The sequence below is a fragment of the Pelobates fuscus genome, chromosome 5 (genome assembly GCF_036172605.1).
Source record: "Pelobates fuscus isolate aPelFus1 chromosome 5, aPelFus1.pri, whole genome shotgun sequence".
In the NCBI taxonomy this organism is placed as follows: domain Eukaryota; kingdom Metazoa; phylum Chordata; class Amphibia; order Anura; family Pelobatidae; genus Pelobates; species Pelobates fuscus.
In genome coordinates, this window is record NC_086321.1 from 129,972,730 (window position 1) to 130,000,400 (window position 27,671).

Sequence of the window (27,671 nt, forward strand, 5' to 3'; positions counted from 1 at the left end):
GAGCCCCGCACATTCCTACTGTATATCTTCTCCAAGGGTCTGCCAAAAGTTGCCGCTAAGACCATGTATCTTATACTCACCGCTGCCGAGCTATTACTGGCTAGGAAATGGAAAACAGTCACCGTACCAATGATGTCAGAGCTTAAACAACAAATCTCTACAAATGTATCTTATGAATTAATGCCGTTCACCCAAATGCAAAAAGGTGTAGCAACAAAAGAAATGGCAGAACTGTGGCGGCATTACAATTCAGAAAACGGTAAGTGAACAATTGCAGGTCTGGAACAGGCCAGGACAGTATTTTCTCTCCCGTACCCGCAATATCATCCCATGTGACCCTTAGCCACTCCTCTTTATTGGTGATGCCGAAGCCAACCTTCAACGAAAAAAACTAAATTAAAGTAACTGGATCAACACATTAGACCGCCTTACCGTCAATATCCTCCGCGTGAACGGATCTTTAGGAACACATCCGCTGGAAACTGTGAAGGAAAACCGATCTTGATGGTAGTAATCAGCAAAGTGTCAAGCTGGAAGGGACATTGGGAAATAGTAAAATATGTCCCAGAGACCATCGTCCATGTTACCACAGTACAGACTAGGCTGAATGATTTAAATATATTTGACTAAAATAAGCATATAGTAGGCAATACAATCTTGACATACTACTTAGATAAATTAAACCACTGACAAAAAACAAGCCAGACATCAAATATCAATCCCTGGGACTTACCTAGGGTGGGAGAAGAAAAACCTAGAATGTAACTGAAAACATACCTATATCGGGAGGGCTAATATTCGCCTCCGTGTAGTTTATAAAATCATGACTTTACATCATGTAATTAGTAAAATCTGGTAATTTTATTAAAGGACACGAAGGCTCATATTATGCTGGTTTAAAGCTGTGAAATAACCATCAATGACACATGTTCTGTAGGGTGAAAATAATACTCCTTGAAAGTAGATTCACGAGACCAATCTGCTGTTCGCAGAAGGTCTTCAAGCTTACATCCTAAGTTAAAAACTTTAGAAGTCATGGCCCCTCTAGTAGAATGTGCGCCATATTCAGAGGAATCTATGTGCGTCGAAGCTATTACCCATTTCACCCAGCGGGCTAGTGTCACCATAGATACGGGGTAATGAGGTAGTTTAGTAACAGCTCGTGATGTGCTGGGTCTCGAAATGCCTGAGTTCGTTTTTCGTATTCTCGGAGACAAGCCACTGAGCAGAGGTCCACGATGTAAGGAAATGATGACTAGAAATCGATGATTTAGTACATCTGGAAATACTGAAGGAAACTCCCGTAGGGGTGAAGGAGCGTGCGTCAATGTCCCATGCTCGGACATCTGAAACCCGTTTGCATGATATCAGACAGAGGACCATGGTTAATTTTGCTGATAGCTGTTTAAGCGTGAGGTCTGCATTCTGTGGCCAGGTTCACATCCCATACTGACTTATATTGAGGTTGAGGTGGCTGTGCTAATCTAATGCCATGTAGCAGTTGACACACCAGAAGATGTTTACCCGCTGGGGAACCCTCTAGTCCATGATGGCCAGCAGAGATCGCTGATCTATAGACATTAATAGTGCAATAGGCCAGACCTTGGTCGTATAGGCCTGTAAGAAAACGCAATAGGCAGTTCACAGGAGCACATACAGGATCCACTTGTTGTTCCATGCACCAACGACTCCATGAGTTCCAGGCATGACTGTAGGATCGTCTTGTTCCAGGGGCCCAGGCTCCCACCAGTAATTCGAGAGTTGATTTTGGAATGTCTGGCATGACACAGGTTCCCTGCTGGAGCCACTCTAACAATCTGAGGTGTCATCACGGCAATCATGGTTTAGTCGCCAATCGCTGGTGTCTCGCAGATGTCTGGAATTAAAATCCGCTATTGTATTGGACAGACCTGGAATGTATTCTGATTGTACTGATATATTGCGATTAAGGCCATATTGCCAGAATTCTGTGGCTAGGTCCGTCAGTATCTTAGATCTCGTGCCCCCCAGATGGTTGATGTAGCTGAATGCCGATATATTGTCCATTCGCAGAATAATGGAGTAATTGGTCGTGAGACCGTTTAGGCTTTTTAGGGCGAACAATCCCGCCATGAGTTCCAGGCTGTTAAGGTGAAGCTCTTTTTCCGATAGGACCACAACGCGTTCCCCAACTGTGCGTGCTTACATTGGATTCTATGATAAAATCCGGGGCGGTCCCGAAGATCACTCTGCCGTTCCACGCTTCCATATGTTGCAGCCACCAGGTGATTTCCTCATTGGCTGTGTAGTCAAATGGAACAGAGTCAGAGTAGGAGCGACCCAAACGTAAGTGTGCGGCATTTAGTCTTTGAAGAGCCCTGTAATGAAGAGGCCCCTGGAAAATTGCCTGGATGGAGGCTGAGAGGAGACCGATTATCCTGGCCAGTTCTTGTAAGGTTAACACTGGGCGACTATACCGCGTCTATGTTGAATCCGAGAATTCCATGGACTGGAAAGGGGTTAGTACTGACTTTTCCCAGTTGATCAGGAATCCTAACTTTTGTAGGAGGGACAACTCCCAAGAGAGATGTTGACGGAGCTGGTTGAGTATTGTGCGCCATGATCAGTATATCGTCTAAGTATATCATCATTTGGACACTACTGCTGCACAGGAGGGCGACTACAGGTTTCAGCAGCTTGGTGAAGCACCATGGAGCCGTCGACAGCCCAAAGGGGAGAAACCGGAATCTCCACGTTATCTCGTCCCATTGAAATTGAAGGAGGTGTTGACACTCCTCAGCAATCGGAATAGTGAGATAGGCGTCCTGTAGGTCAAGTTTGACCATCCAATTCCCCCAACCTGAGGAGGTCTCGAAGGCAGTGGATTCCCTCCATTTTGAAGTGGTTGTACCGCACAAATATGTTGAACGGGCGCAGGTTGATAACTGGCCTCACCCCACCGCCCTTTTTGGGCACCAAAAAAAGGTTGCTCAGAAACCCGGGAGAGCAAGGCGGAACTTGGTAGATCGCACCTTTCCCTTGTAGGGAAAGTACGTGGATTTCTTCCAGTTCCAGGTCCCTGTCCTGTTGGGAAAACACAATCTGGTGCGGCACTGAAGTTTGAACTGGGGGTTGCACAAACTCTATATGATAACCCAGAATGGTATTGAGGACCCAAACATCTGATGTTAGTCTGTGCCAGGCCTCAACAAAATGGAGCAGTCTGCCCCCCACATATGACATACAAAGGGGGAAGGGAATGGTAGAGCACTTACCATAAGACCATTGGCCATACGTGGTACCCCTGGTTCCTCGGAACGGCCATGATCTGCCTCTGACTGGGAAGAAAGGCGAAGGGGACTTGGTCTTCGCATGCTGGAACCTAGGCGTGGCGGAGCCTCGGTAGCCACGACCGGACAGACAGCCCCAATGTCTGCCGGCCCCACCAAAAACCTTTGGAGAGAACACTCTCTTCATGTTTGTTTGTACCTTGTCCAATTCCTTCACAAAATTGTCTCCGAGTAGGAGGCCTTTTGCCTGTGGTCCAGGCTCAGATATTGTCATATTAACAAGTTTAGGATAGCTTTTCACCTCTCAGCATTGCCAATTAAGCAAATAGAGTGTTGGCCTAACGGCCAAGAGATCAACTGAGATCAGGCTGCTTCGATCATGTAAATATTTTTGGCACTAGGGCCTAATGCGTCAAGCACATTGTCTTGGCAATGATGTAATGAGTAATCGATCCCCTTTTTAGCTTTCCAGCTGTCACGATTGTCATCGTGCCTTCTGCATTATTTGTGTTCTTGGGCCTGGCTGGGTTTGAACCTGAGTCTCCTACTTACCAGTCAGTAGCCTTACTTTGGGCTACACACTTCTTTGGTAATTTTCGGATGGTTCCTGGTATCCTGTTGTTTGTGTCTCCCCGTCTGGACCCTGCACACCTGTTCCTAATAAGTGGCTGATGTTTCTCTATTTAAACCCTGCCTGGTTGGTGTCTCGTTGTCAGCTGTTAATCTGACTCCTGGTTCTTGATCCTCTGCTCGTCCTTCGTTTATGCCTGATTGCCGCCTGTCCTGACCATTGATTCCGTCCCTGACTACACCTTTGGATATTCCTTGCCTGTACCTCGTTCCTGGAAGCACTGGTTATCAGCCCCAGTGCACTGTTTCACCGCCTTGGGGATTTCTGCCTTGAGTCCCCTTGGCTGGTATAAAATTGCAAAGGGTGCTTTAAAATCTGCGTGTTGACTCCCACTCAAGGTAAGATCTTTACACCAGGCTGATTTCCCCGGGAATTGGGCGACTTTAGGATCTACTTCCAATGTGGCAGAGGCCATATCGGGGACCGTAGGGCGCGGGCACTCTGCCCTAAGTTTATTCCTTGTAGCCATATCCGGAGGTTTTCTAATTCTAGCAGCGATATACTGGGCCACGTGATCGGTCCGGTACCATTCGGCCGACCTAGGGTTCTGTAAGGCATCGGGGTCAAACAGGGGTTCACCCTGTGGGTCGAGAATGGTGGAAGCATCCGTGATCTCTTTAGCACAAATGGCCATTTTTATAGCCAAACTGCGGTCCGGAGATGAAGTCTCCGAGTCAATAGAGCTGATCTCATCAGACTCGTTCGAAACCTCCTCAGAATCCGAACCAGAGTCAGAAGAATTTGTGAGGGCTTTTGCCTCTTCCATGTCCGCACCACTTTTGCCTTTTACGTGGGGGCCGTCTGTCCGTCCTTTCTGGAATTTTTGAGGTATGCTCGCCCACATTGTGGGTCTTCTTTGTAGCCTTACAGCCCCTAGGGACCACCGGCTTATCCTCAGAGGCCTTTGGATGTGTTGGGACTAAACGCCATAATAGAGTGGGACAATCTGCCAGACATCGCTCCCATTGCAGAATAAATGGTGTAACGGCTACCCAGGTAGAGAGAGGGTATCTGCCGTTGGAGACGTCCTTTTCCCTGCAAGCTGCTGTGGAGAAGTAAAGCTGGTATAATCCCATCCACGATATCCAGAGAGAGAGTCAGGTTCAGCTGAAACAGAGCAGAGTAATATTCCCAAATAATCCCCTTCCAAGAACGAGACGAGGCTACGTTTTGAAGGGTCAAGAAGAACTGAGGTCTGGAATATCCAGCCTGCTTTTTATTACAGTTACAGACAAAAAGTACACACTCAGGGGGAGGCATTAAATCACCAATCATGTACAGGTTACAGCCCACACATCCCCTCCCCTCAGATAAACAGTTAACATAATTAACGTGTACAGTAATTTCCCCCAGTTCTGGATGTACCCCAAAAACAGGGGATACAGCTTTCCGGTATCCCCAGATAGCCCTTGTCCAGGGGAACAATATATCCAAAATTCAGTCTATTCGGACATATGGTTCGGGAGTTATACGGTTCAAAGTTTTGACCGACCGCACAGACCAACTAGCCGAAAATAGTTCCATAAGTTTTGGCCTTGCGGTCGGTCCCCGTTCGTACGGTGAAAAGGGATGAAATTCGTGCCATCCAGTCGAATCTCGGTGGTCGCTATAATCCCCATAGTCTGTTAAGTCTGTCTACCGAACAGCAGGGCGTTCGGTAGCTCTGGCACGAATCCCTGGTGTTATGGAGGTCTCAGCGGTGTTCGCCTGTTTGCGTAGCCGTTTTTAGTTCCAGACGGTGGCTGGCAAACAACGCTGGTCATGCACAAGATGGCCGTGAACACGTGCAAAGTCCCGAAATGGCGGCCACCCATACTTTACACAGGGGATTCGTGCGGACCCATACGAACGGTGGAAATGGAACGAACAGAGGATATACAATACAATTTCCTTTGATTATTATACAGATGTCAGGAGACTGGTAAGGATCTGTTACAAATGGCTTGGAGCGAGTGGAACTCTCCTGAATTCACTTGCTCCAGGGAAGCTACCTCCTCCCCCTGATGGGTAGGGGGTCTAGGAGCAGGGGCCAGCTGATGCCTAGTGGCACTCTTAGCAATGGTAGGGACAGTACCCTCGAACTCCTTAGGGTAATAAGCAATAAGGTATACCACACTAACAAGGAGACTGCAGTGAAAATGAACTATTCGTCACAGAAGGGGTGTTGGGGAGAGGAAGTTAAACCAAGGCGCAATAAGCTAACAGGACAAAGCACAATACAAAATGCTGGCAGCTTACCGAGTGTTACCTCAGCAATAGCTCCAGGGAAGCACCTTCAGGCAGTCCCACACGTTAAGCAGCCAATCAGCTCGCGCCCACCACTAAACGAGAAGTGCAAGTCGGGAAAAAAGCGTGGCAAACTCTTTGCCACACCCAATATGGCCGCCGCAATGCGCAGCTGCAAACTGCGCATGCGCAAATGGCCCCAGTCGCGGTATAGGTTGCACCAGAAAGGCGGGTAAAGAAAGAGATAAAGCATAATATGAGCCTCCGTGTCCTTTAATAAAATTCACACTTTAGGGCATGGGTCGTCAACCTGGTCCATACCGCCCACTAGTGGGCGTTTTAGGATTCCAGGTGGGCGGTAGGGATTTCCAGGTTTTGACGACCGGGCGGGCGCGAGCCGGCGGTACTCCTGCGACTGGGTACCGCCGTGACCATTTGCGGCCCCGGCCCGCGCGGCAAACCGCCGGGGCCGCATATGGAGGGGTCCATCGGGTGGCCCATGCTGTCAGGGCCACCCGATGGATGTGGATTATGAGGGGGCCCGGTCAGCGCTGGGCGCTTTAACAGCGCAACCGGGCCCCCTGTGATGACATCACAGAGCTGGGAGGAAGTGATTCCCCGGTCACTCCTCCCAGCTAAAACTGAGAGCCGCGCGGGAGGAAGCAGAGGGAGTCAGAGTGGGAACTCTGACTCCCATCCACCTGAGCCACCACTGGACCCCAGGGAAAGTCACCCTCCTGCACCTTAAAGGTAGGAAACAGGAGGGTGACTTAAATCTAATGTGTGTGTGTGTCTTTGTAGGTATGTCTTGTGTGTGTGTGTCTTTGTATGTCTTGTGTGTGTGTGTCTGTCTGTATGTGTCTTTGTATGTATGTCTTGTGTGTGTCTGTCTGTCTGTATATATGTGTGCATGTCTGTGTGTGTCTGTTTGTATGTGTGCCTGTTTGTATGTGTCTTGTGTGTGTGTGTGTGTGTGCCTGTCTGTGTCTTTGTGTGTATGTATGTGTGCCTGTCTGTGTCTTTGTGTGTATGTATGTGTGTATGTGTGCCTGTCTGTGTGTCTGTATGTGTGTCTTGTGTGTGTGTGTCTTGTATGTCTGTGTGTGTGTCGTATGAGTGTATGTCTGTTTCTGTTTTAAATTAAGAAATTCCAATGAATTTCCATTTGAAATAATCACAAACGCATGCCTCGTCTAGAAGTTTTCACAACCTAAAAATGTGAATTATTCCAGCCATATTGTCAACGCCATTCTGATATAAACCTCTTGGATATGTCTGCTTTGCTAGAAATTACATCTTAGAACATTTATTTGTCATAGATAACCTCTGTGCCTCCATCTGCAGTAAAAGCCCGCCTGCACTTTGGGACAGATAATAACCAGAAGCCTTAAAAGCCATACAAAAACACAGTCATTGAAAATAAAAATGACCAGAGGAGTGCTATCTTTCGATGACGCAATACACAGCCTATCAAAAGTGAAATAATAAAAATAAGTCACCCTCCTGCACCTTAAAGGTAGGAAACAGGAGGGTGACTTAAATATAATGTGTGTGTATCTTTGTATGTGTGTGTGTCTGTATATATGTGTGTCTGCATGTGTGGGTGTCTATGTATGTCTTGTGTGTGTGCATGTATGTATATGTGTCTTGTATGTGTGTATGTATGTGTGTCGTGTGTGTATGTATGTGTCGTGTGTGTATGTATGTGTCGTGTGTGTGTGTGCGTGTATGTATGTATGTGTGTCGTTTGTGTGTGTGTGTGCCTGTATGTGTGTGTGTCGTGTGTGTGTCTGTATGTGTGCCTGTCTGTTATAGTGGGCTACCTAGCTCAGCCTTCCTACTGGGCATTGCTACAAGGAAGGTTAAAAAATAGACAAAAGGGAAAAAAAGGTGGGGAGGGGAATTGAGGAGGGAGATGAGCTGACGCACAAATGAGAAATCATATTATGCGCAAACAGAGAAGTCGTCTGAATATCACTGAAAGAACCAGATATCAAATATTTAGTCTCGCAGCATCAACCTCAAGGATCTCATTAATTACTAGTAAAGGTAATTTCAATTTACTTTATTGTTTTCTCATTAAACTTTATAAAATTAAAACCTTATAAACCTGCATTAAGTAGACATAAAAAGATAAATGTACGTACATATTTTTTTTTTTTTTTTTTAACCCCTTAAGGACACATGACATGTGTGACATGTCATGATTCCCTTTTATTCCAGACGTTTGGTCCTTAAGGGGTTAAACACCCTCCTTTCTAAAAAATATTCCGCATTTGCGCGAAAACTGGTGGGCGGTAAGGACATTTTTTTCAACCAAAAAGATGCATTAGTGGGCGGTAGGTAAAAAAAGGTTGACTACCACTGCTTTAGGGAATAACCTTCTAGGGCTAAGCGATGTTCTGCTTCCTGAAAGGAACACTACAGTGTCATCTAAATAAGGATGTGTTATCTAAATAAGGATGTTTTGGTGCCGTTCTCAAATGGTTTAATCCTGAAGTTGCCTCCAGTGCCAATCTCAGCTCCTGTTCAGCGGCATTTGGATTCAGAAATTTCTGTTTCATGAAGCGTGTAGTGCCGCCAGGTGACAGCTAACCGCTTCCAGCCATTTACTGGCGCCACTACCTGGCTGAGTATCTGAAATTTGGAAAACCAGATGCCACCATGGGGGGAGCTGAGATTGGCACTGGAGGCAACTTGGGGTTTAAACCCTGAAGGTAAGAAGCGCCTGGGGTCTCCTTGCACCATAACAACTTCATTTAGATGTGAAGTTGTTCTGATGACTCTAGTGGCCCTTTAAGGCTGGTATCGACAAAAAAAATGGCCCCTTCTGTTTCCTGCCTGGTAGCTAACTCTAAACCCACTCCATCAAGTCCTGAAGTTATAACATAGATCCCTATCACAGCAAGCATACATGTCACCCACTGCCTGTACCCAGGAAGCACCGGGGCGGCCGCTGGGGAAATCTCGCGAGCTGCGGGCAGCGGTGATCTCGCGGGATTTGGCCGTTAAGTGGCGTTATTTGAATAGGATACGGGTCGGGCCGAGAGTCAAACTTAATGCGGTGAGTGCTGCTGTGTGCGGGTTCATTAAACTGCCCTCTTACTATCTCTCCCCTCTGCAGACAGACAGCATAGAGACCCGGCAGCAGCACCCGGCAGCTGTACTAGTGATCCACAGATCTGAGCACCTTGTATATCTAACCATCACCACCTCCATTTATATACCACCTACAGACAGCTAACTAGTGACACACACAGTGATGGCTAATAGTGTCTTTCATAAACACCAGGACCAACCAAGAGGGGAGGATCCAGGCTCCTGACACTTGTTCTGTTTATTTATTTTAATAATTCCATGCTTTTTGCTTTGTGCATATTAGAAAATGCCTGGTCTGATCTTACAGCCTGCTCAGCACCCCAGCATTTTATTTGTGTTTCAGCAAAATCAACAATGAAGAAGTAGAATTCACGTTTATTATGCATTACCCCTAAATCTGATGTAGAGGTTTAAAATATAATCTTTATAATGTATTGTCCTTTTCAGATAGTACAGCTTATGAAGTTTTGTCAATGAGTGACTCTCTCTTCTTTTATTATTTTATGAGAGGGGGGTACAATTACTGTGGGTGAACATGTGCATACCTCCCAAGTGTCCCTATTTAGAAGGGACTGTTCCTACTTTTGGGCCTCTTTTCTATGGTAATGTTCATCTTTTCTAGGAGATTCATATTGCTGGTGTGACTGAGTGTAAGACAGAACTCAACAGCAATAATACTCACAATAACGTGTCTTTAAATAAATGTGTTTAGAAAACAATCTGTGTAAATAGGTTTATATTTATATTCCAGCTAGTCTATTTTGGCCTTACATTTGCAATTCCCTATTGCATGGTTAACAATTTACCTTTGGTGAAGTGCCTTGGGTAACTATATAAGGTTTATACTCTAAACACCAAATTGTATTGAGGTCAAGACTGAATTGTAACATTTGTCCGCTAAAAGTGCATCTGTTGCTTTTCAGTATTTAATAAATATATATTCTCAATATAATTCTGATCAAGACTGCTTCCAGTGCAATCCAAAGATACCATGAGACAAAGTAGTATAACTTTGTCATATAGGAAGTTCACAAGTGGCAAAGTAGCGCATTAAAAAGTCCTCTGGTGTGGGTAAGTATGCAGCGAGACAAGGAGACCGTAAAACAGGTATATAGTGTAGTATACCGGGTGTTGGTTGAGGATTAAAAAGAAGAGATACACTTACAGTGCACAGGTCTAGCTGACAGCTCTACTTCTTCGTATCTGGGTGGTTTAAGTCCCGCCTAAGATTATGCAGTGTATCTCTGGGTCCAGTGAGATATAGCCCGGCAGGTATGTAAAATAAACAGAATAGACACCAGTGGCTTCTAATTGATAGAGTGAAGTGATATAATCCACACTCTTAGATATGTTCATTGTAGAAGTTCTTACAATTCTATCTAGTGTAGAGCAAAATAATAGGTTTGCTCAATCAGGACACAGGTAGTACATTTCCCCCACCAAGGAAAATGGTGTCTAAACTTCAGGAAATATCAGGATGGTCTTGGTATCTTGGAAAATTCACTAATTTAAACGGTTTGTGTCCAGGAACCTGTAACACTTTTCTATCCACGCTGTGCTTGCTTATCTCAGCCAATCCAATGCATTCCCATAAACAAAGTATTGGGAAGCTATTAAGCATGCGCTGCAGGCTATAGACACCAGAACTACTACATTAATCTGTTGGAATCCTGGACTATAGTGTCCCTTTTAGAATTGTATTTTGTCGTTAAAAATAAAGCTTTGTAAGATTATAAAAAATCCTGGCTTTTAACTTTTTTAGCTGCCTCCTAGATTCAAAGCAAATTTGTCAAGCCCTGCCTTAGTGTTATATTTACTCCGTTTAATCTGTTTTTATGTTTTTTTTAATGTGTAAGTGATTTCGAATACAATTAGTGAATTTTCCAATATTCCCGGACCACTGAAAGTATATTTCATTTTTTTTTAATTTTTTTTTTTATTTTTTATCTTCAGCCAACACTTAGGATACTACACTATATATACCGGTTTTATTGTCTACTTGTCACATTGCACATTTACCTACACCTGATGCATTACTCCCTCCTCCCATTTTTGACTGGAAAAGTCAGACTTTGGTTTGGGTTGTTTGAGCAGCCTTCTCCACTCAACACAAGTGCTGGAAAGCATCCCCTACTCTCCTACAACTATGTCTTATGGTAAAACCCAAGGTTGGCAAAAGACAGAGGTCCGCCTTCAACTTTTAATCAGTCCTGGCAGCCGTCACAAATGACAACTGTGGGATTCAGGCTCTATCTATGGAGGATCTCGTGGGATCCTCCATAGTAGGCAGAAAGAAGATGGTGGCAACCGCAAGGGGCAACTTGAGTTAAGTAAAACTCAGCTTCTGGGAACTCTGCAGCCACCGGACCCACTTTGGATATGTCAGTTTCGGTGGTCTGTGCAAAATATGCCCTGAAAGACCCCTGACGGTTGCTACTCTTTAATAAAATTTATATTATCTGATATTTGCTTTAGTAACAATTTATGTTATCTGATATAGCTTCAATGTTCCATCTCAAATGTAATTTTAATGTAGTCTGTGCAGTAGTGCTGCCACCTAGCTGTGAATATATGCTTGTTATAGCTCATCTATGTACACAAAAAGAAAATAGAATGCGGAGTCCTTTCTTTTATAGGAGCTTCCAGTCTAGAAGGTTGGTGTGCTTATAATATAATAGGAGCAAGTGGAATTTAATGAAGTCTCCTTCACCTTTATAGCGCCGAGCCGAGCCAGTTAACTTTTTGTATGTATTATGCATGCTACTTTAGTTGCCAGCGATCTGTTTTTATATGAAATATTTGAAATAGAACCTAACACTATCCAGTATACAGATTTTGCCAAAACCAAACTACTGTCATTTGAGTAGCAAGACAGCCATCATGCTGACTGCAATTGCTGATAGGTTGTGGCTTGTGTCTTCATCCCGATCAGCATTGAGGTGGCAGGCTGTTTATAGAGTGTTTTCAAAGATGCATGTTGTTTATATCCTTTTACCAGGTTACATTTGGGTTGTAACATTTACTTGTATAGTCTCATTTTAGACATCTACTTTATACAGCACTAATATAGAAAATACATGTTCTGTCCACAGGTTCCAATTATCTGCTGACAGAGCTAAATTCTAGATTACCAATGAATTCATCATCACCTCTAAGATCTTCGCCAAAGGTACGAAAATATATTTAATGTAAATTTTGTGCATCTGTTTTCATTCCAATGTATTATTAGTTTTATCCAAACTTAACTTAATAACCAAAGGCATTTTCTTTTTTGGGCAAACATCACAGGTTGATAACCAAAACCCTCATTGCAGTATGGATTGTGTTACATATGTAGGGCTGTCTGCTCTTAAAGGAACAGTCCAAACAATATAACCATTACCCACTGTAGTGGTTATGGTGCCAGGAGTGCCCTGGTGTTGTCTCACCATAGGATGATTTGACAACTTACTTAGCTTCCAATGGGCACTGGTGCAGGCTGCAATGGTTATGGTGCTAGATGTGCCCTGGTGACCTTGCAGAGTAAGTAGTCATTCCCACTCCCATCCCTTGGTGCTGTTTACCAGCTCCAGGAAACCCCTCTTTTTTGCAAGATTTAGCTCAGATGAGCTAATGGAAGCTCTGTACAGGGGCTTCCAACTCTCCTGTAGGCTATGGACCGGTACCCAGTAAATCCCAGGTAACGTGTCAAACTGTTTGCAAACAATTTGTCTGCATACCCTGAGAGGGCGCAAGGGCACTCCTGGTGCCATAACCTCCACAACATGTTGTAGTGTTTATGGTGCTTGAAGAACTCCTTTAATAAAAATACTCTTTAATGCCTTATGCCAGATTTTGACAAAATTATGAGTCAAAAGGTCTCGATCTATATTCATTTATACTTAGATCAGATATTGTTTTGTTTTTTTGGTTAATCATTTTTCATATGAGGCATGTGCGAATCATGCATTACAAGCAGTAAGAAGTGATAATCAATGCCATCACAAAAATCTGTTCTTTAAGTGGCATATTCCATAATGAAATTACCTACTCATTCTGTTAAATAAACTGTGCAATTGTAGAAATTTGCAAATTGGAGAATTGTAGAGTTGGATAATGTGTCTAATTCATATATTTGGCATAAAATTATGATTTTGTTGCTATTCCCCACATAGTCCTAGTTTAGTGAATAACTTTGACTGTGTTGAGAAGCAATACAAAGTCCTGTATGGTAATTATGCAAATTATATTTTTATTTTGTGCTTTCAAATTGTTTACACGCATTTAGCAGAAGAAACAAAAATATAGACATAGTTGAATAATGAATTTCACTAAGCACAAAAACATGGCACAGCCTCTTCAAGTAAAGTCATCATTCACTTATGATGGATTGTTACAGCTTCTCTGCACAGACCTGGAAAACGCCACAATTCAGAAGCAAAGGAACGAATTGCAGTTATTAATTGCAGAGCTGAAGGACAGAGACAAAGAGCTCAATGATATGGTATCAGTGCATCGGAGTCAGCTACTTGCTTGGGAAAATGACCGTCAGAACATTCTCAAATTGGAACAAAAATGTAGCAGGCTTGAAAGTAAGGTTACTACAAAGTGCAAATGTCACACTGTATGTACAGAGAAAATGACAAACTTGGACCACAATTCTTCCACGTTTCTTAGACTTTTGGGAACTCTGTGGATGGCAAGTAAACTTGAAAATTATTTGTATGCAAAAATAGTGTCACATGGCCATCAGGAGAGTCAGTGAACGATTGTATCTTTTCCTAAAGTTTTCTGTATTCTAGCTGTGGGGACAATATTTATTTTCCACCAAACATTTTCATTCCTTCATTCCTCATGTCATGTTTGTGCCCTGCTTTTCATTTTTCTCTTTCTATACAAAGCCCATTCAGCTTATTTTTCATCCCCAGTCATTATTTTTTCTTTTTTTTTTTCTCAGTCCATCCAATTTTTCTCTCTCATTCAATGTTTTTCATTTCTCTCCACCAATTTATTTACCATGCTTTTCTGCCAATATATGTTACAATAATTATTAAAGAAACACACCATAATCACTAAAGAAAGCTGTAGTGCTTGTGGTGCTAGGAATGCCCTGGTGCCACCCAAGTGTATTAAGCTAGTTTGACAACTTACCCGGGGTCCACTGGGCACTGTTTGCTTCCTCATTTGGCGCCCAGAAGCGCTTGTAAGGAGCTCAGTGCAAAGGACTTTGATCACCAGAGAAGGTGGTGGGTACCCAGCTTACCCTAGGTAAGTTGTGAAACCATTCTCAAAAACAATTTAATGACTAACTCTGGGATGGCACCAAGGCACTCTTGGCACCATAGCCAAAAAACAGGCTGTAGAGGGTAGTGGTTATGGTGGTTGGAATGTAACTTTAAATTCTTTAAATAATTCTTTAAATTCTTTAAATAATTAAATTTCTAAGAGGGTTACTCATTAAACCAGGAATTGTGGAAAATTGAGAATTTGAAAGTTTAGGCCCAATAACCACATTTTAGCCAAAACTCCTAAATATTTTCTCTCTAGGAAATGTGTTTTATTTATTTATTTATACTAAGTTGGGGTTGGGTAACAGAGCTGCTATAGGCACATTTCCCAGTCTCTCTCATCTGTGACTGTTCAATCAATTTTAGTTACTTTGTTTAGTTATAGTTTATTTTTTATGTGTGCTTTATGCTAATTTACATGTTCTTCACTTTGTGTATTGTTGTATGAACTATAAAAAATATTCTCATGTTCTGAAAATTTAAATAAATTAAATAAATTTAATAAATCAATTGTAACAAAATAGATAAGAGAATCTGAAAGTGTCAGGTCTTAACGTTGACTGATATATTTTCATTAGATGAGCTTCAGAAAAGGAATGAAATTATCAGATCCCTCACCAAACGGATAAAGCTGATGGAAAATCAACAGCAGGACCGGAGGACGAATCTGGAGAGTACTCAACAGCAACTCCAGGAACTGTCTTTCAAAGCTGCCAGTGAGTGCCAGGATTTAGAGGTAAAGGTGCCCAGGATGGTACAAACCACCCAATAAACCTGAGAGGTTTAGAATAAGCTTCTTCGAGCGCACTCTACACAGCAAAATCACTACATCTTAATGTAGTGGTTATGGTGTGAGGCCCCTATCCCTGCAGTGCTGCCAATATTAACATTGCCGCTTGCGAGTTAGAACACTGTTTCCGTTTGTAAGTAATAGCAGCCACTAGAGGTTTCTTCCTTATAAAGAATGGTTTGTGTGCTTCTCATAGAGAATTGGATTCAGTGCTGCAGTATGGCTCCTACGCTTATCAAGGAAAAGTATTGGATGGGTCCAAGATAACCCGTTAGGATGAATTTTACATGCGTTTTGCATATTTTAAAAAAGGTGAAAGAAGCAGTACTATAAAAATTAAAGAAACACTTAAGCATTAAATATAAGTATATTTAATGTCTTATCTAGGACCTCCTTGTTACCCAACTTAGGCCTTTTACCTTACCTGGTTTTTCCCTCAAACAAAGAGTATATGTCACTCTAATTTAGCTCCTACTATACTAGATTGCAAATTGATGTCTTATACTTGTTATGCGAGTGCATTCTTGACTTCTTTACTGTACTTTTAAAATGAGGTTAATTGCTCCATGTGTGACTGAGCATGAAATACCAGTCTGCATCCATGTTTTTTTGTAGTTTTTTTTTATTTTTTATTTAACATAAATTTTAATATAATAAAAACATACATATCACAAAGAATAGTCTTTGATTTTTCTTGAGAACATAATATATTGTCTAATTAACAAGAAAGAAGGGGGGGGGGAGAAAATAGTAGAAAGGCAAAATGAAAGAAAGAAAAGGACAAAGCATTAGACATTACAAAAACAACAACAATGATGGGGGGTTGCTGCGAGAGGCCAACTGGAGATTCATTATTAAGATGTGCCAAAGAGTGTAATCAACTTGACTATAGTGTAATCGCATAGAGAGAAACATTAAATTAAATTATGATCATACCATAATAGTGATCCTTTCCAAGGCATCCATATGTTTTCGTAAAGAACATTATTTCCATACGAAAATGAAATGCCCCTTTCCATAATATATTGATAATTAGGCTGGTTTAAGACCTGGGTCCATATGGGGACCCCTTGCTGTAGCTAGTGTCTTGATATTAATGATTTTGTGGCCATCGTCAGCTGAATTATTAAGTATCTTTTCTAAAATGTAAATCGAAATATGGAAATAGAATATGGCCACCAGGCAGTTCTCTTTTAGATCACATTTATGTTTTGGTGTTTTGCATTAGCATGTATCTTTCATTTTATTTGCACTTGACCATGAGATAACATTCTGCCTCCATATTTTTCTCACACAATGATTCTTTCACACGTTTGACCGGCGATGTAGCAATGCCTCAATAAAAACGGACTGACAAAAATTAAGTATATTTATTATATATATTTTGAACGTTCGAGTGTTTCTTTCATTTAAATACACACCCAACAGAGGGATGAGATATATTTAAACAAGCTTACCTTAAATTAACTTTACCAACACAACTCATTGGGGGGAAAAAAGGAAATAAATACAATTAATATAGTGTATAGAGTATAGTGAGTTATAAATTGATTTGCATGTCAATGAGTAAAAAAAATATTTTACCCCATCAACTTGGTGGCAAAACCCTTGATGGCAATCATAGAGGTCAGATGTTTGCACACATCTCAGGAGGGATTTTGTCCCACTCCTCTTTGCAGATCCTCTCCAAGTCATTAAGGTTTCAAGGCTGGTGTTTGACAACTCAAACCTTCAGTTCCCTTGACAAATTTTCTATGGAATTTAGGTCTGGAGACTGGCTAGGCCACTCCAGGACCTTAATGTGCTTCTTCTTGAGACACTCCTTTGTTGCCTTGGCTATGTGTTTTGGGTCATTGTCATGCTGGAATACCCATCCACAACCCATTTTCAATTCCCTGGCTGAGGGAAGGAGGTTCTCACCTAAGGTTTGACGTTACATGGCCTCGTCCATCATCCCTTTGATGCGGTGCAGTTCTCCTGTCCCCTTAGAAGAGAAACACCCCCAAAGCATAATGTTTCCACCTCCATGTTTGACAATGAGGATGGTGTTCTTGTGGTCATAGGCAGCATTCCTCCTCTTCCAAACATGGCGAGTTGAGTTGATGCCAAAGAGCCTGACTCTCATCTGACCACAACTCCTTTACCCAGTTCTCCTCTGAATCATTCAGATGTGCATTGGCATTCCTCAGACAGGCCTGTACATGTGCTTTCTTGAGCAGGGGGACCTTGCAGGCGCTGCAGGATTTCAGTCCTTCACGGCGTACTGTGTTACAATTGTTTTCTTGGTGACTATGGTCCCAGCTGCCTTGAGATCATTAACAAGATCCTCCTGTGTAGTTCTGGGCTGATTCATCACCATTCTCATGATCAATGAAACTCCACGAGGTGAGATCTTGCATGAAGCACCAGACTGAGAGAGACTGCCAGTTATTTTGTGTTTCTTCCATTTGCAAATAATCGCACCAACTGTTGTCACCTTCTCACCAAGCTGCTTGGTGATGGTTTTGTACCCCATTCCAGCCTTGTGTAGGTCTACAATCTTGTCCCTGACATCCTTAGACAGCTCTTTGGTCTTGGCCCTGGTGGAGATTTTGGAATCTGATTGATTGCTTCTGTGGACAGGTAACTTTTATACAGGTAACGAGCAGAGATTTGGAACACTCCCCGTATAAAAGACACCTAGGAGACAGAAATCTTGCTGATTGATAGGGGATCAAATACTTATTTCACTCATTGACATGCAAATCAATTTATAACTTTTTGACATCCATTTTTCTGGATTTTTGTGGGGTTATTCTGTCTCTCACTGTTAAAATACACCTACCATTAAAATTATAGACTGATCATTTCTTTGGCAGTGGGCACACATTCAAAATCAGCAGGGGATCAAATACTTTTTTCCCTCACTGTAAATAATTGGAAACATTATATTTACATTAATATTAAGCCTTTACATTATAGCACTAATTAAATGCCAGCTTTCCCTTAATTGTTCTCAGATATCACAAAAATTATATATTCTTCCAAATTTAATTCACACTCATTAATTAGTACTGAACTCCAACATGTTCAGACATACGCACACCCACACACATGTTTTGCTGCTGTTGATCCAAAAGAAGGGAAGAAAAACTAATTTACCACATATTGGGGGGGGGGGGGGGGAGGAGGAAGCCTTCTTGACTTAAAAAGGCAGTCACATTTCTCCCTGGATCCATAAAAGATCACCCCATATATTAAAGGGAAACTCCAGGCACCCAGACCACTTCTGCCCATTGGAGTGGTCTGGGTGCCAACTCCCGCTACTCTTAACCCTGCAAGTGTAATTATTGCAGTTTTTTTATTAACTGCAATAATTACCTTGCAGGGTTAACTCCACATCTAGTGGCTGTCTACTAGAAAGCATTGAAGAGCATTTTCAATGCTTTCCTATGGGGAGCTCTAATGTGCATGCGTGGCAATGCCGCGCATGTGCATTAGGTCTACCTGGCCGGTGGGCGGGATCATTCTCGGCCACCGGCCGACGTAATGCAGAGGAGGAGGAGCGGCGGCGGAGGGAGTAGCAGCGACGTGGGACTCCCACCGCCGCCGCTCCTCCTCTGCATTACATCGGCCGGTAGGCGAGACTGATCCCGCCCACCGGTCGGGGAGACCTAATGCGCATGCGCGGCATTGCCGCGCATGCACATTAGAGCTACCCATAGGAAAGCATTGAAAATTGGAGTTTCCCTTTAACTATTATGTCCCTAAAAATCTGTTTTTGCAAAAGAAAATCTAGACTGTTAAAAATATGTACAGAAGCAACCTCTTTAGACAGGGTATTCTACATCTTTATTCTGTTGACTTTTCTTTGCCATGGGTGAAATCTCCTTTCCTCTTTCTAATTTTGTAACCCGACTATTTACTTTTTTTTAGTTCCATTGGATTGAAAACCGAATTGCAGAAATTAGGCAAAAATGGTTGATTTGGAAAAAAATATCTAACTAAGCTACAGAAGAACTTTATCCTAAATTTTGCTATTTGGTTTTCAAAAAACTACAGTTTGGTGAATAAACCTCTATAAGTTTTTTTTTTTTTTTTTACCCTTTCTCTGTGAATTTTATTGACATTATTTTGTATGAGCCTAATGATCATAAGTCAGAAATTAAGTTTAAAAACCATAAGACAAGGAGTGGACATCAGGTGTGACTTAGTAATTTTCTTCTGCTAGTGACCTTAATTTTCTTATCTATTTTGTTTCTTTTTTCATTTTCAGTTTGCAAATATGTTGCTCCCGATTTATAATAAAAAAAAACAAAAAACAGTTGTAAGAATGCCCCCTTTTTACATTTTTGTGCCACTATAGTAGCAGATTGTTTGTAAAAAGTTTGTAAAAAGTTAAAGGAACACTATAGGGTCAGAAACCTAAACATGTATTCCTGAACCAATAGTGTTAAAACCATCATCTAGCCCCCTTCCCTTGCCTCCTTAAATTTAGTAAAATCTTACTTGTATTCAAGTCTGCAGCTGCTAGCACTGCCCCTAATCCACCTCCTTGGCTGACATCATCAGAAGTGATTCTCTGAGCCAGTCACAATGCTTTACCATAGGATTGTCTGAGACTGTCAAGGAGGCAGATAAAGGGCACAGCCAGCACAAGTCATTTATTGAATGCATCTCCTAGAGATGCATTCAATAAATGCATCTCTGTGAGGTAAGTTCAGTCTCCACAAGCACACTGTGCAGCACTGGCCCAGGAAGCACCTCTAGTAGCCATCTGAGAATCAGTTTGTTCAAAAACTGCAGCACAACAGAAAGGAAAATCTACAAAAAAATCCTAGCTCAAATTTGAGCACTAACTAAACATAAAGAAATGTCCCTTACTAACCAGGGTAATAAACTACACAAATCAAAAATAAACATTGGTTTCACCAACCTTTAGCACTTTGTTTGATGCTGTTCTGCCCAGACCTGCTCTCTCTGCAGGTCAGATTGTATCTGACTCCTTTCTGCTCTGAGACCTGCTAATTAAAGCCTCAGCAGTTGCTAATTGGGCAGGTGAATGAGTATAGACTATGGAGGATTCTGGGTCCTAGATACCTTCCTTCTATTACCCTCCCATAGACTCATAGAAAAAAAAAAAAAAAACAGAAATAGTGCAGTACCCTTATGTACACAAGTGTGATATACACATAATATATATATAAAAAAAGAGGATCAAGCAAACCAGGCGCTTATAATATGGTGACTAAAAATATATATGTACAACAATAAAGCAGCAACTTTTTCAGTGCAACAGCTCAAAAAAACACCCAATAAAAATAAAAAAAATAAAAGGTGCGCTATTACTTTAATAATTATAAGTGCTACAAGTGAAAGTGACAGTGCACTGTGCAACCAAAAATTACCAATATAATATTATAGTGTGCAAAAATTGCAATAGTGTTTTAAATAAAAATATATTACAAACACTTACTAAAGAAATAGGAATCTCACACTATTTCTTCCACAGGTATATGAGGACATGCAAAAACAGAAAAATAAACATAGCATAATACTGTATAATACAAAATATAAAAATGACCAGAAGAAAATAATAGGAAACAGACTCACAAGAGGAGAGCAGTATAAAGTCTGCTCTCACTTATCTGGCTTGTGTCCACCACTGGGACTCAATGTGGATAAAGATCGGAGGATGGCAGCTTGAATGATGAAAAACGCCTTTATTCCAACATAATTAAAAGATTCAAAACCATATAAACAACGTCCCCTTGAGTCTACAGAAAATGATACCCTTCTTACTGCATACAACTTCACAGACCGCTGGCTAGCACAGACGGTCTTCCACCAGGATCGGTAGTGCAGAGAGTACTTCCGGGAGGCGGGGCTACATTCCGTCACATGTGTAGTGTGATGACGTCGGACGTGATGACGCGTTTCGCCTAGGACGGCTTCCTCAGATCACGTCATCATTCTGCTGCCATTTTCTTTTGTAGTTTTAAATGTGGGCATTGTATTTAAGCCTCCTTGCACTATTGGCCATAAAACAAATCCCTTATTTGCACAACTATGATATACACATAAATTGAAACACTCACATAATCCAGAGCTATGACCTAGCTCTGGGAGTTATTTGCCTATAGTTCAGTTTAGGCGACCTGCCCCTTTTTCTTTATGGAGAGTAGTTTAGGAGTTTTCTTGTGTATTCAGCAGTAGTATGCAGTATCTCAAGGAAAGAGATGTATATAGAGTGTGATACCGTTTGTAACAAATATTTTCATATAAATAGGTAAAATATTCACAAGCCTGGAGCCTAGTAATTGGCTCAGTTGAACAGCAGAGTATGGTTAGGGACCATACCACCCTTAGTTGTAGAATGCAGGAACATTAATGGTTAAAAAAATATAAAATAAATAAAAGTATAAACTTTAAAAAGTATATACTTCATTAGAACTTACAATTAAAATATCAAATAGTAATATAAATAGTCTCAGAGACACGGTTAGCTGGAATGGCTTCTTCAATCTGGTGTAGTACATCTCCTGTAGTGAGGCAAGTTTTTTAGATGTTTTATGGTAAAGAGCAGCATCATTTCTGAAGTTCTTTATTTTGCTGACACAGCAACCAAATCAAAATGTAAGATAAGTGATTTGTTATGTAGAAGTGGGACTTGCAAGAAGTGTCACTGCTGTATGCGGTGAAACATGAAAGGACCACTATAGGCACCCAGACCACTTCAGCTGAACAAAGTGGTCTGGGTGCCAGGACCATCTAGGATTAACCCTTTCTGCTGTAAACATAGCAGTTTCAGAGAAAATTCTATGTTTACAAATGGGTTAATCCAGCCTCTAGTGGCTGTCTTATTGACAGCCGCTAGAGGCGCTTCCACACTTCTCACTGTGATTTTCACAGTGAGAAGATGCCAGCGTCCATACGAAAGCATTGAGAATGCTTTCCTATGAGACTGGCTGAATGCGCGCGCGGCTCTTGGCATTCAGCCGATGACAGGAAAAATGTTTTCCTGGCACTATAGTGGTCCTTTAATATCGCTTACGTGATCTTTTTGATTGATCTGTTGATTGATTCGCATACTAATGATTTTATTCACTAACAGGGTTATTTACTAAAGGGAGTATTCAAAGTGAATTTCAAATTTAACTCTAGAATAGCCAAACAGAAAGTATATCAGTTTCGCTATTTGGATCTTAAAATAATCCTGTTAATAATCCTTTCTATGTTTCTCGTAGGAAAAAAATCAGTGTCTGAATGATTCTGTTGTGGAACTTTCATCTCGCATTGGACGATTACAGGCCAGAGAAGAGGAGCTAACTACTCTTCTAAAACTCAAGGTAATGTGTATTGTGTGAGAACAAACAAAAAACTAATATCCTTTCTTTCTTCATCTAAAATGTAAAATCTAGATGTTTTTGAAAACTTTTGCAACATTTGTAACCCGTGGATAGATTATACTTAAAGTCATCCTATTGATCGGTTGGCTGGCCTACTTTGACATGGGCAGTGCAATTTACCTATTCCCCTCTCTCTTCATCTTAATGCTTACTAGAGCTCCTTTATTCTTCATTGTTACCGTTTGACTGATATGCTGTGTGTATATATTGGGGGGTTTAGATTTAGCCTTTTTAAGAGGTGCCCTCGAAGGCACATTAGGTTTAGTACTGTTCTACTGTTCTCCCTTTATCTACCTTATCAAAGGAGAAATCATAGGAAATCTCCCCCTTTACCACCAATTTCTACACACCAGTTGCCTACCGTAAAGGGATTCACAAGTGCCAGGAAAACAAACCCATTTTCCTGGATCTTGGAGTGCCCCCATCCCACGTCGCTGAAGGGGTTAAAACCCCTTCAGACACTTACCTGAATCCAGTGCCGATGTCCCTCCTAATTGGAAATCATTATTAAATGCTTTCCTATGGGGATTCCGGCGACGCTGGAGGTGCTCATGCATAGTCATCTAAGAAGCCAGAAGTCCCTCTAGTGGCTGTCTGGTAGACAGCCACTAGAGTAGGACTTAACCCTGTAAAGTAATTATTGCACTTTATAAAAACTGCAATAATTACACTTGCAGGGTTAAGGGTGATGGGAGTTGGCACCCAGATCACTTCAATGGGCTGAAGTGGTCAGGTGCCTACAGTGCCCCTTTAACAGCTTTAAATACATAATTTTTATTTTGTCACACTAATAGTTGTGAGCTCGATACATTGTTTCTACTTTACGTTGCCATTTATTATCACAAGGGCAATTATTTAGTATGCTTCTTGTTTTTATATTATACTTACTATATCTTTATCTAGACTCCGCTTTTGATACTAATAAAATGTTTATTTTTATATCTAGTTAGGTACCCACAAACTGTTTTTTTTTTGTTTAGTTTTTTTTGTTCTTCTTAATTAAAGGATCAATAAAGGGTCAGGAACACAAAAATTTATTTCTGACCCTATGTTGCTAATCCCACCATATAGGTGTCTTCCCTCCCCCCCTCCTATTTAAAACGTACCTTATTTCCAGCGCCGCGCGGGTCCGACATCATCAAAATGGGTAAAAGCATTGGATTGGCTAAAATCGTCTCGGGGGCGGGGTCATATATTTGACTTCTCAGAAATGATTTGTAATGAATTTTATCATGCCGCACCAGACAGCCACTAGAGGCTCTTCCCGGTCATTAGGCGACTTTCAGTTGCCTAATTGATTCTGGACGTCCTCACGCTATGCATGAGGACATGCAGCATCCACTAAAACCCAATAGGAAAGCATTGATTCAGGGCGTTCCAGGGGGTTGTCCTAATGCGATCGCGGGGCTCATTGCACCTGTGCATTAGGCTCCGACATTGGGGGGGGGGGAGCAAAAGTGGATTCAGGTAGGTGACAAAATGCGGGGGCGCTGGAGGTGGGGAGGGACGTGAGTGAGGGAGGTTCTATAGAGGCTAGGAATACACAAAACATTTTTCTAGGTTGAGAGCTGACATTATTGGAGTTTTTCACTACTGGTGGGGAAATATTTTGAGAATAAGCAGCTGAACAACCTCTTAGAGAGTTCTTCTGATTTCCTTATCACTTAGTCTTCAGCATAGAATTTAAATGATTATTAGCTAGAAGAGCAACTATATTCTTAAATAGAAATATCTCAAACTCGGGCGGCGCTTAGCTACGGAGGAGAACGGTCGCATGCCGGCTGAGCTCCGAGCAAAACATCGAGAAAACCCGCTAATTACCCCCTCTCCAGGGTTACCATCACCCGTGGGGGACTACCACAGTACCGTAAGCCCAATGGGGAGAAAAAGCAAAAAGCTCCGACCCGAAAAGCCCTCGATGGGCATGAACATCGACGAAATGTGGTGGCAGGCCCGAGGAGCCTCGAGCACCAACATGGCGTCTTTACACGGAGGGTGCTCGGACTTCTATGCCGAGACGTCGGACGAAGAGGAGGAATGCCCTTACCCGGCAAGACATAATCCACCGCCAGCACAATCCCAACAGCCACCGCCGCCTGCAGCCCCCACGCCGGTGAGCATGGAGGCCATCAGAGAACTCATGGCGGAACACCACAATAAGATTTCGGCTGAGGTGGCTTCAATTAAAGACACGCTGCAGGGCCTAACAGGGCGTCTGGGAGTGGTGGAAGTAACCTCCAACACAAATACCAGCCAAATCCAAAGACTGCAAACTGAGATCCAAGAGGTAAAACAGCGACTCCTTCAAAGCGACCTAAAAATGGCTGACTTTGAAGACAAACGCCGCCTCACACACCTCAAGGTAAGAGGCATTAAAGACGATCTGCCTGACACTGAGCTACCGCATCTCGCAAGGCGGCTCCTCACGGCCCTCTTGACTCCCAAGACAGCCAAAGCCATGACCCTAGACAGCATTTTCCGGGTACCAAAGCCCCTCAAAGCCCCTATCGCAGCTACAAGGGATGTGATTATACAATTCCAGACCCTAAGGGACAGATCAGCGGTCCTAGCGGCGGCTAGAAACCACCAGAATTATCTCTTTGAGGAGATGTCTATCTCATTCTATGCAGACCTCTCTGGGGCGACACTAGCATGGAGACGCTCCCTGCACCCATTAACATCCCTCCTGCGGGCTCAACACATCCAGTACCGCTGGGCCTCTGCTCATACCTTGCTAATCACTAAAGGCGACACCACGATTACAGCGCGACACATGCAAGAGGCACCGGAGATACTAGGAAAGCTAGGTCTCCCCACGACCTCGTTCACACAGCAAGGAACATCACAAGCTACCGGCAACCCACCGAACTGGGACACAGCCAGCGCAGCGGAATTTATCCCCAGAAGATTGCTTGGAACAGCCGGAGGCACAGGGGACCCCTGAATGAGCCGCCTGAGTTGCTTCTTCCAGCTCATCCATTGACACACCGCCCCCCACCCACGAAGCCCACTTCGCCCCCACACTGTTCCAGACCGGGACTTTCTCTAACCACATCGACAAAGCTTACCCCTACGCTGGTTGGGCCTCCCCGCCTGATGGGCAGAAGCTGCTAGAGCCGACGAGACAAATACACAGCGCAGGGCTCCTGCCCACGCATTGTGCACCAGCCGGGACATTGTCACCATTGAACGCAACCCACAGCCCAGAACAGTGGCAGTGACATTACCCTTGTCTACCTAACTGGCTAGCGTCTCTAGGTACCCAACAACGCAACATTACACAGACTATTGTAGGGGTACTATGACTCAAAATGTTTTATGTGCATGTTCTTTTCTTTTATTTTTCAGTTATTTTCCTTTATCTTTATTTTTTATTTTCCATACTCTCTTGTTCCTTCAATTTGAGCTTCAGCGGCATTATTGGCGGGCATTACAGCTCGGAGTCAGTATGCTCCCACTTTCTATTGGCGCAAGGCCTTCCCATACACTACTCAGGCGACAAAATACACACAAAGCGAAATCCCGCACCCACCTCATAGGTGCAAGATACACGCCTCTCACGGTGCATAGAAACAGAAGGGCGCATGGCACAACCCTACACTTAAACCTAATCTACACTATGCAAATGAATTGTCCTACATCACTATCGACAAAGCTATGCCTCTCACAAACACCGCGTTAATCTACAGGTTAGCCTATAGTTGGAAGTGTGCCTAACATGCCTACTTGTATATTATCTTCTTGTATTGCCAACCTCGGCTTTATAGCGCAATGTCTTAACGACAGATAGTTCTGCGAATCGATACAACACATTTTTACTGTTCTTACACGAGACCAACAAATTTTGAGATTGCCGTAACCTGTTTAAACTAATGTACCACTGTTCGTATTCAGTTTTTTTTTTCTATGCTTTTCTGGGAAAAAAAAATATAGTGCTGTTTATTCTGCCACATTTTCAAATGCTAAACTGTTATATTAAAGCTTGCAGTTGCTGTTGTGGCCCTGCAGGCCTACTGTCACTTCATGCACAATAAAATAAAGAATTAAAAAAAAAAAAAAATATCTCAAACTCTATGTATTTGCTAGCATTTTTGTTAACATCATTTAAGCAGGTTTTTATGCTCTTTCAGTAGAGCACAACTAACTGTACCCATGACAGGTTCATTGTAAGCATTAGAAATGATATGCTATGAGGACAAATTGGACAAAATATGTATTTTTAATCTAGAAAAATAATATCCATAAGGTGACATTAGTTCTATGATGTTAATACTTTCATATCCAACTAGATTACGTGTTATTAATAGTGTTATTTGCTTTTACTAAGTTGTAATGTGTAAATATTTAACATTATTATTTGTATAGTGTGTGTTTTGTCAAGTTGTGCTTCTCTGGTAATGATTTGTGGCAAGTTATCTGGTTACGTATGTTCAGTGATGAAGGTATTTCAGTAAATATTAAATTTACTGACCAAAGAGGCTGACACTGAAGAGACTGAAATTGGTATAGGTGGGTACAATTCTTTAATGGATTTCAGTTTTGTCAGGGTTTAATGCATTTTAAGTAAATCATATTTCCTTTAGGATAAGGACATTATTGAAGCTACCAATCACATTAAAGAGTTTACATCACGGTTTAAAGATTTGGAAGCATCACTGCGAGAGACCAGGAATGGGGAAGCATCTGCTATCAAGGAAGCGGAAGAGCTAAAGCCTAGGTTGAAAGGACTGAAGAGAGAAATTGACAAATTGAAGGGTAGGACTTTCATCCCCAAAATGTAAAACCATTTTTGAGCTCTTGACATTGTAAAGATACATACCCTTGCACTACACCACTCACCTGGTGCCACTGCCTGCCCAAGTGAGCATCCAAGCAGCTACTCACCCTCAGAGAACTTTACCAGTGTTTCTGACACCAGATGTTGTAGCACCCTTTTATGACATGAAGCCACACCCACTGCATGTCATCATCATGTCATTGCTAATACCACTCCCCTTTTGG

The 27,671-nt window shown here is 42.2% G+C and overlaps 1 protein-coding gene across 1 annotated transcript in view; it reads left to right on the forward strand.

The window, feature by feature from the left end:
* Window positions 1-9,132: 9,132 nt before the first annotated feature.
* Window positions 9,133-27,671, forward strand: part of CCDC62 (coiled-coil domain containing 62) — a 35,767-nt gene continuing 17,228 nt past the window's right edge. The window contains exons 1-6 of the mRNA XM_063454291.1: window positions 9,133-9,190; window positions 12,318-12,394; window positions 13,604-13,796; window positions 15,071-15,228; window positions 22,509-22,610; window positions 27,254-27,425. Coding sequence (XP_063310361.1) covers window positions 12,359-12,394; window positions 13,604-13,796; window positions 15,071-15,228; window positions 22,509-22,610; window positions 27,254-27,425 — 661 coding nt within the window. The 5' untranslated portion in view covers window positions 9,133-9,190; window positions 12,318-12,358. The remainder of the gene's footprint in view (window positions 9,191-12,317; window positions 12,395-13,603; window positions 13,797-15,070; window positions 15,229-22,508; window positions 22,611-27,253; window positions 27,426-27,671) is intronic.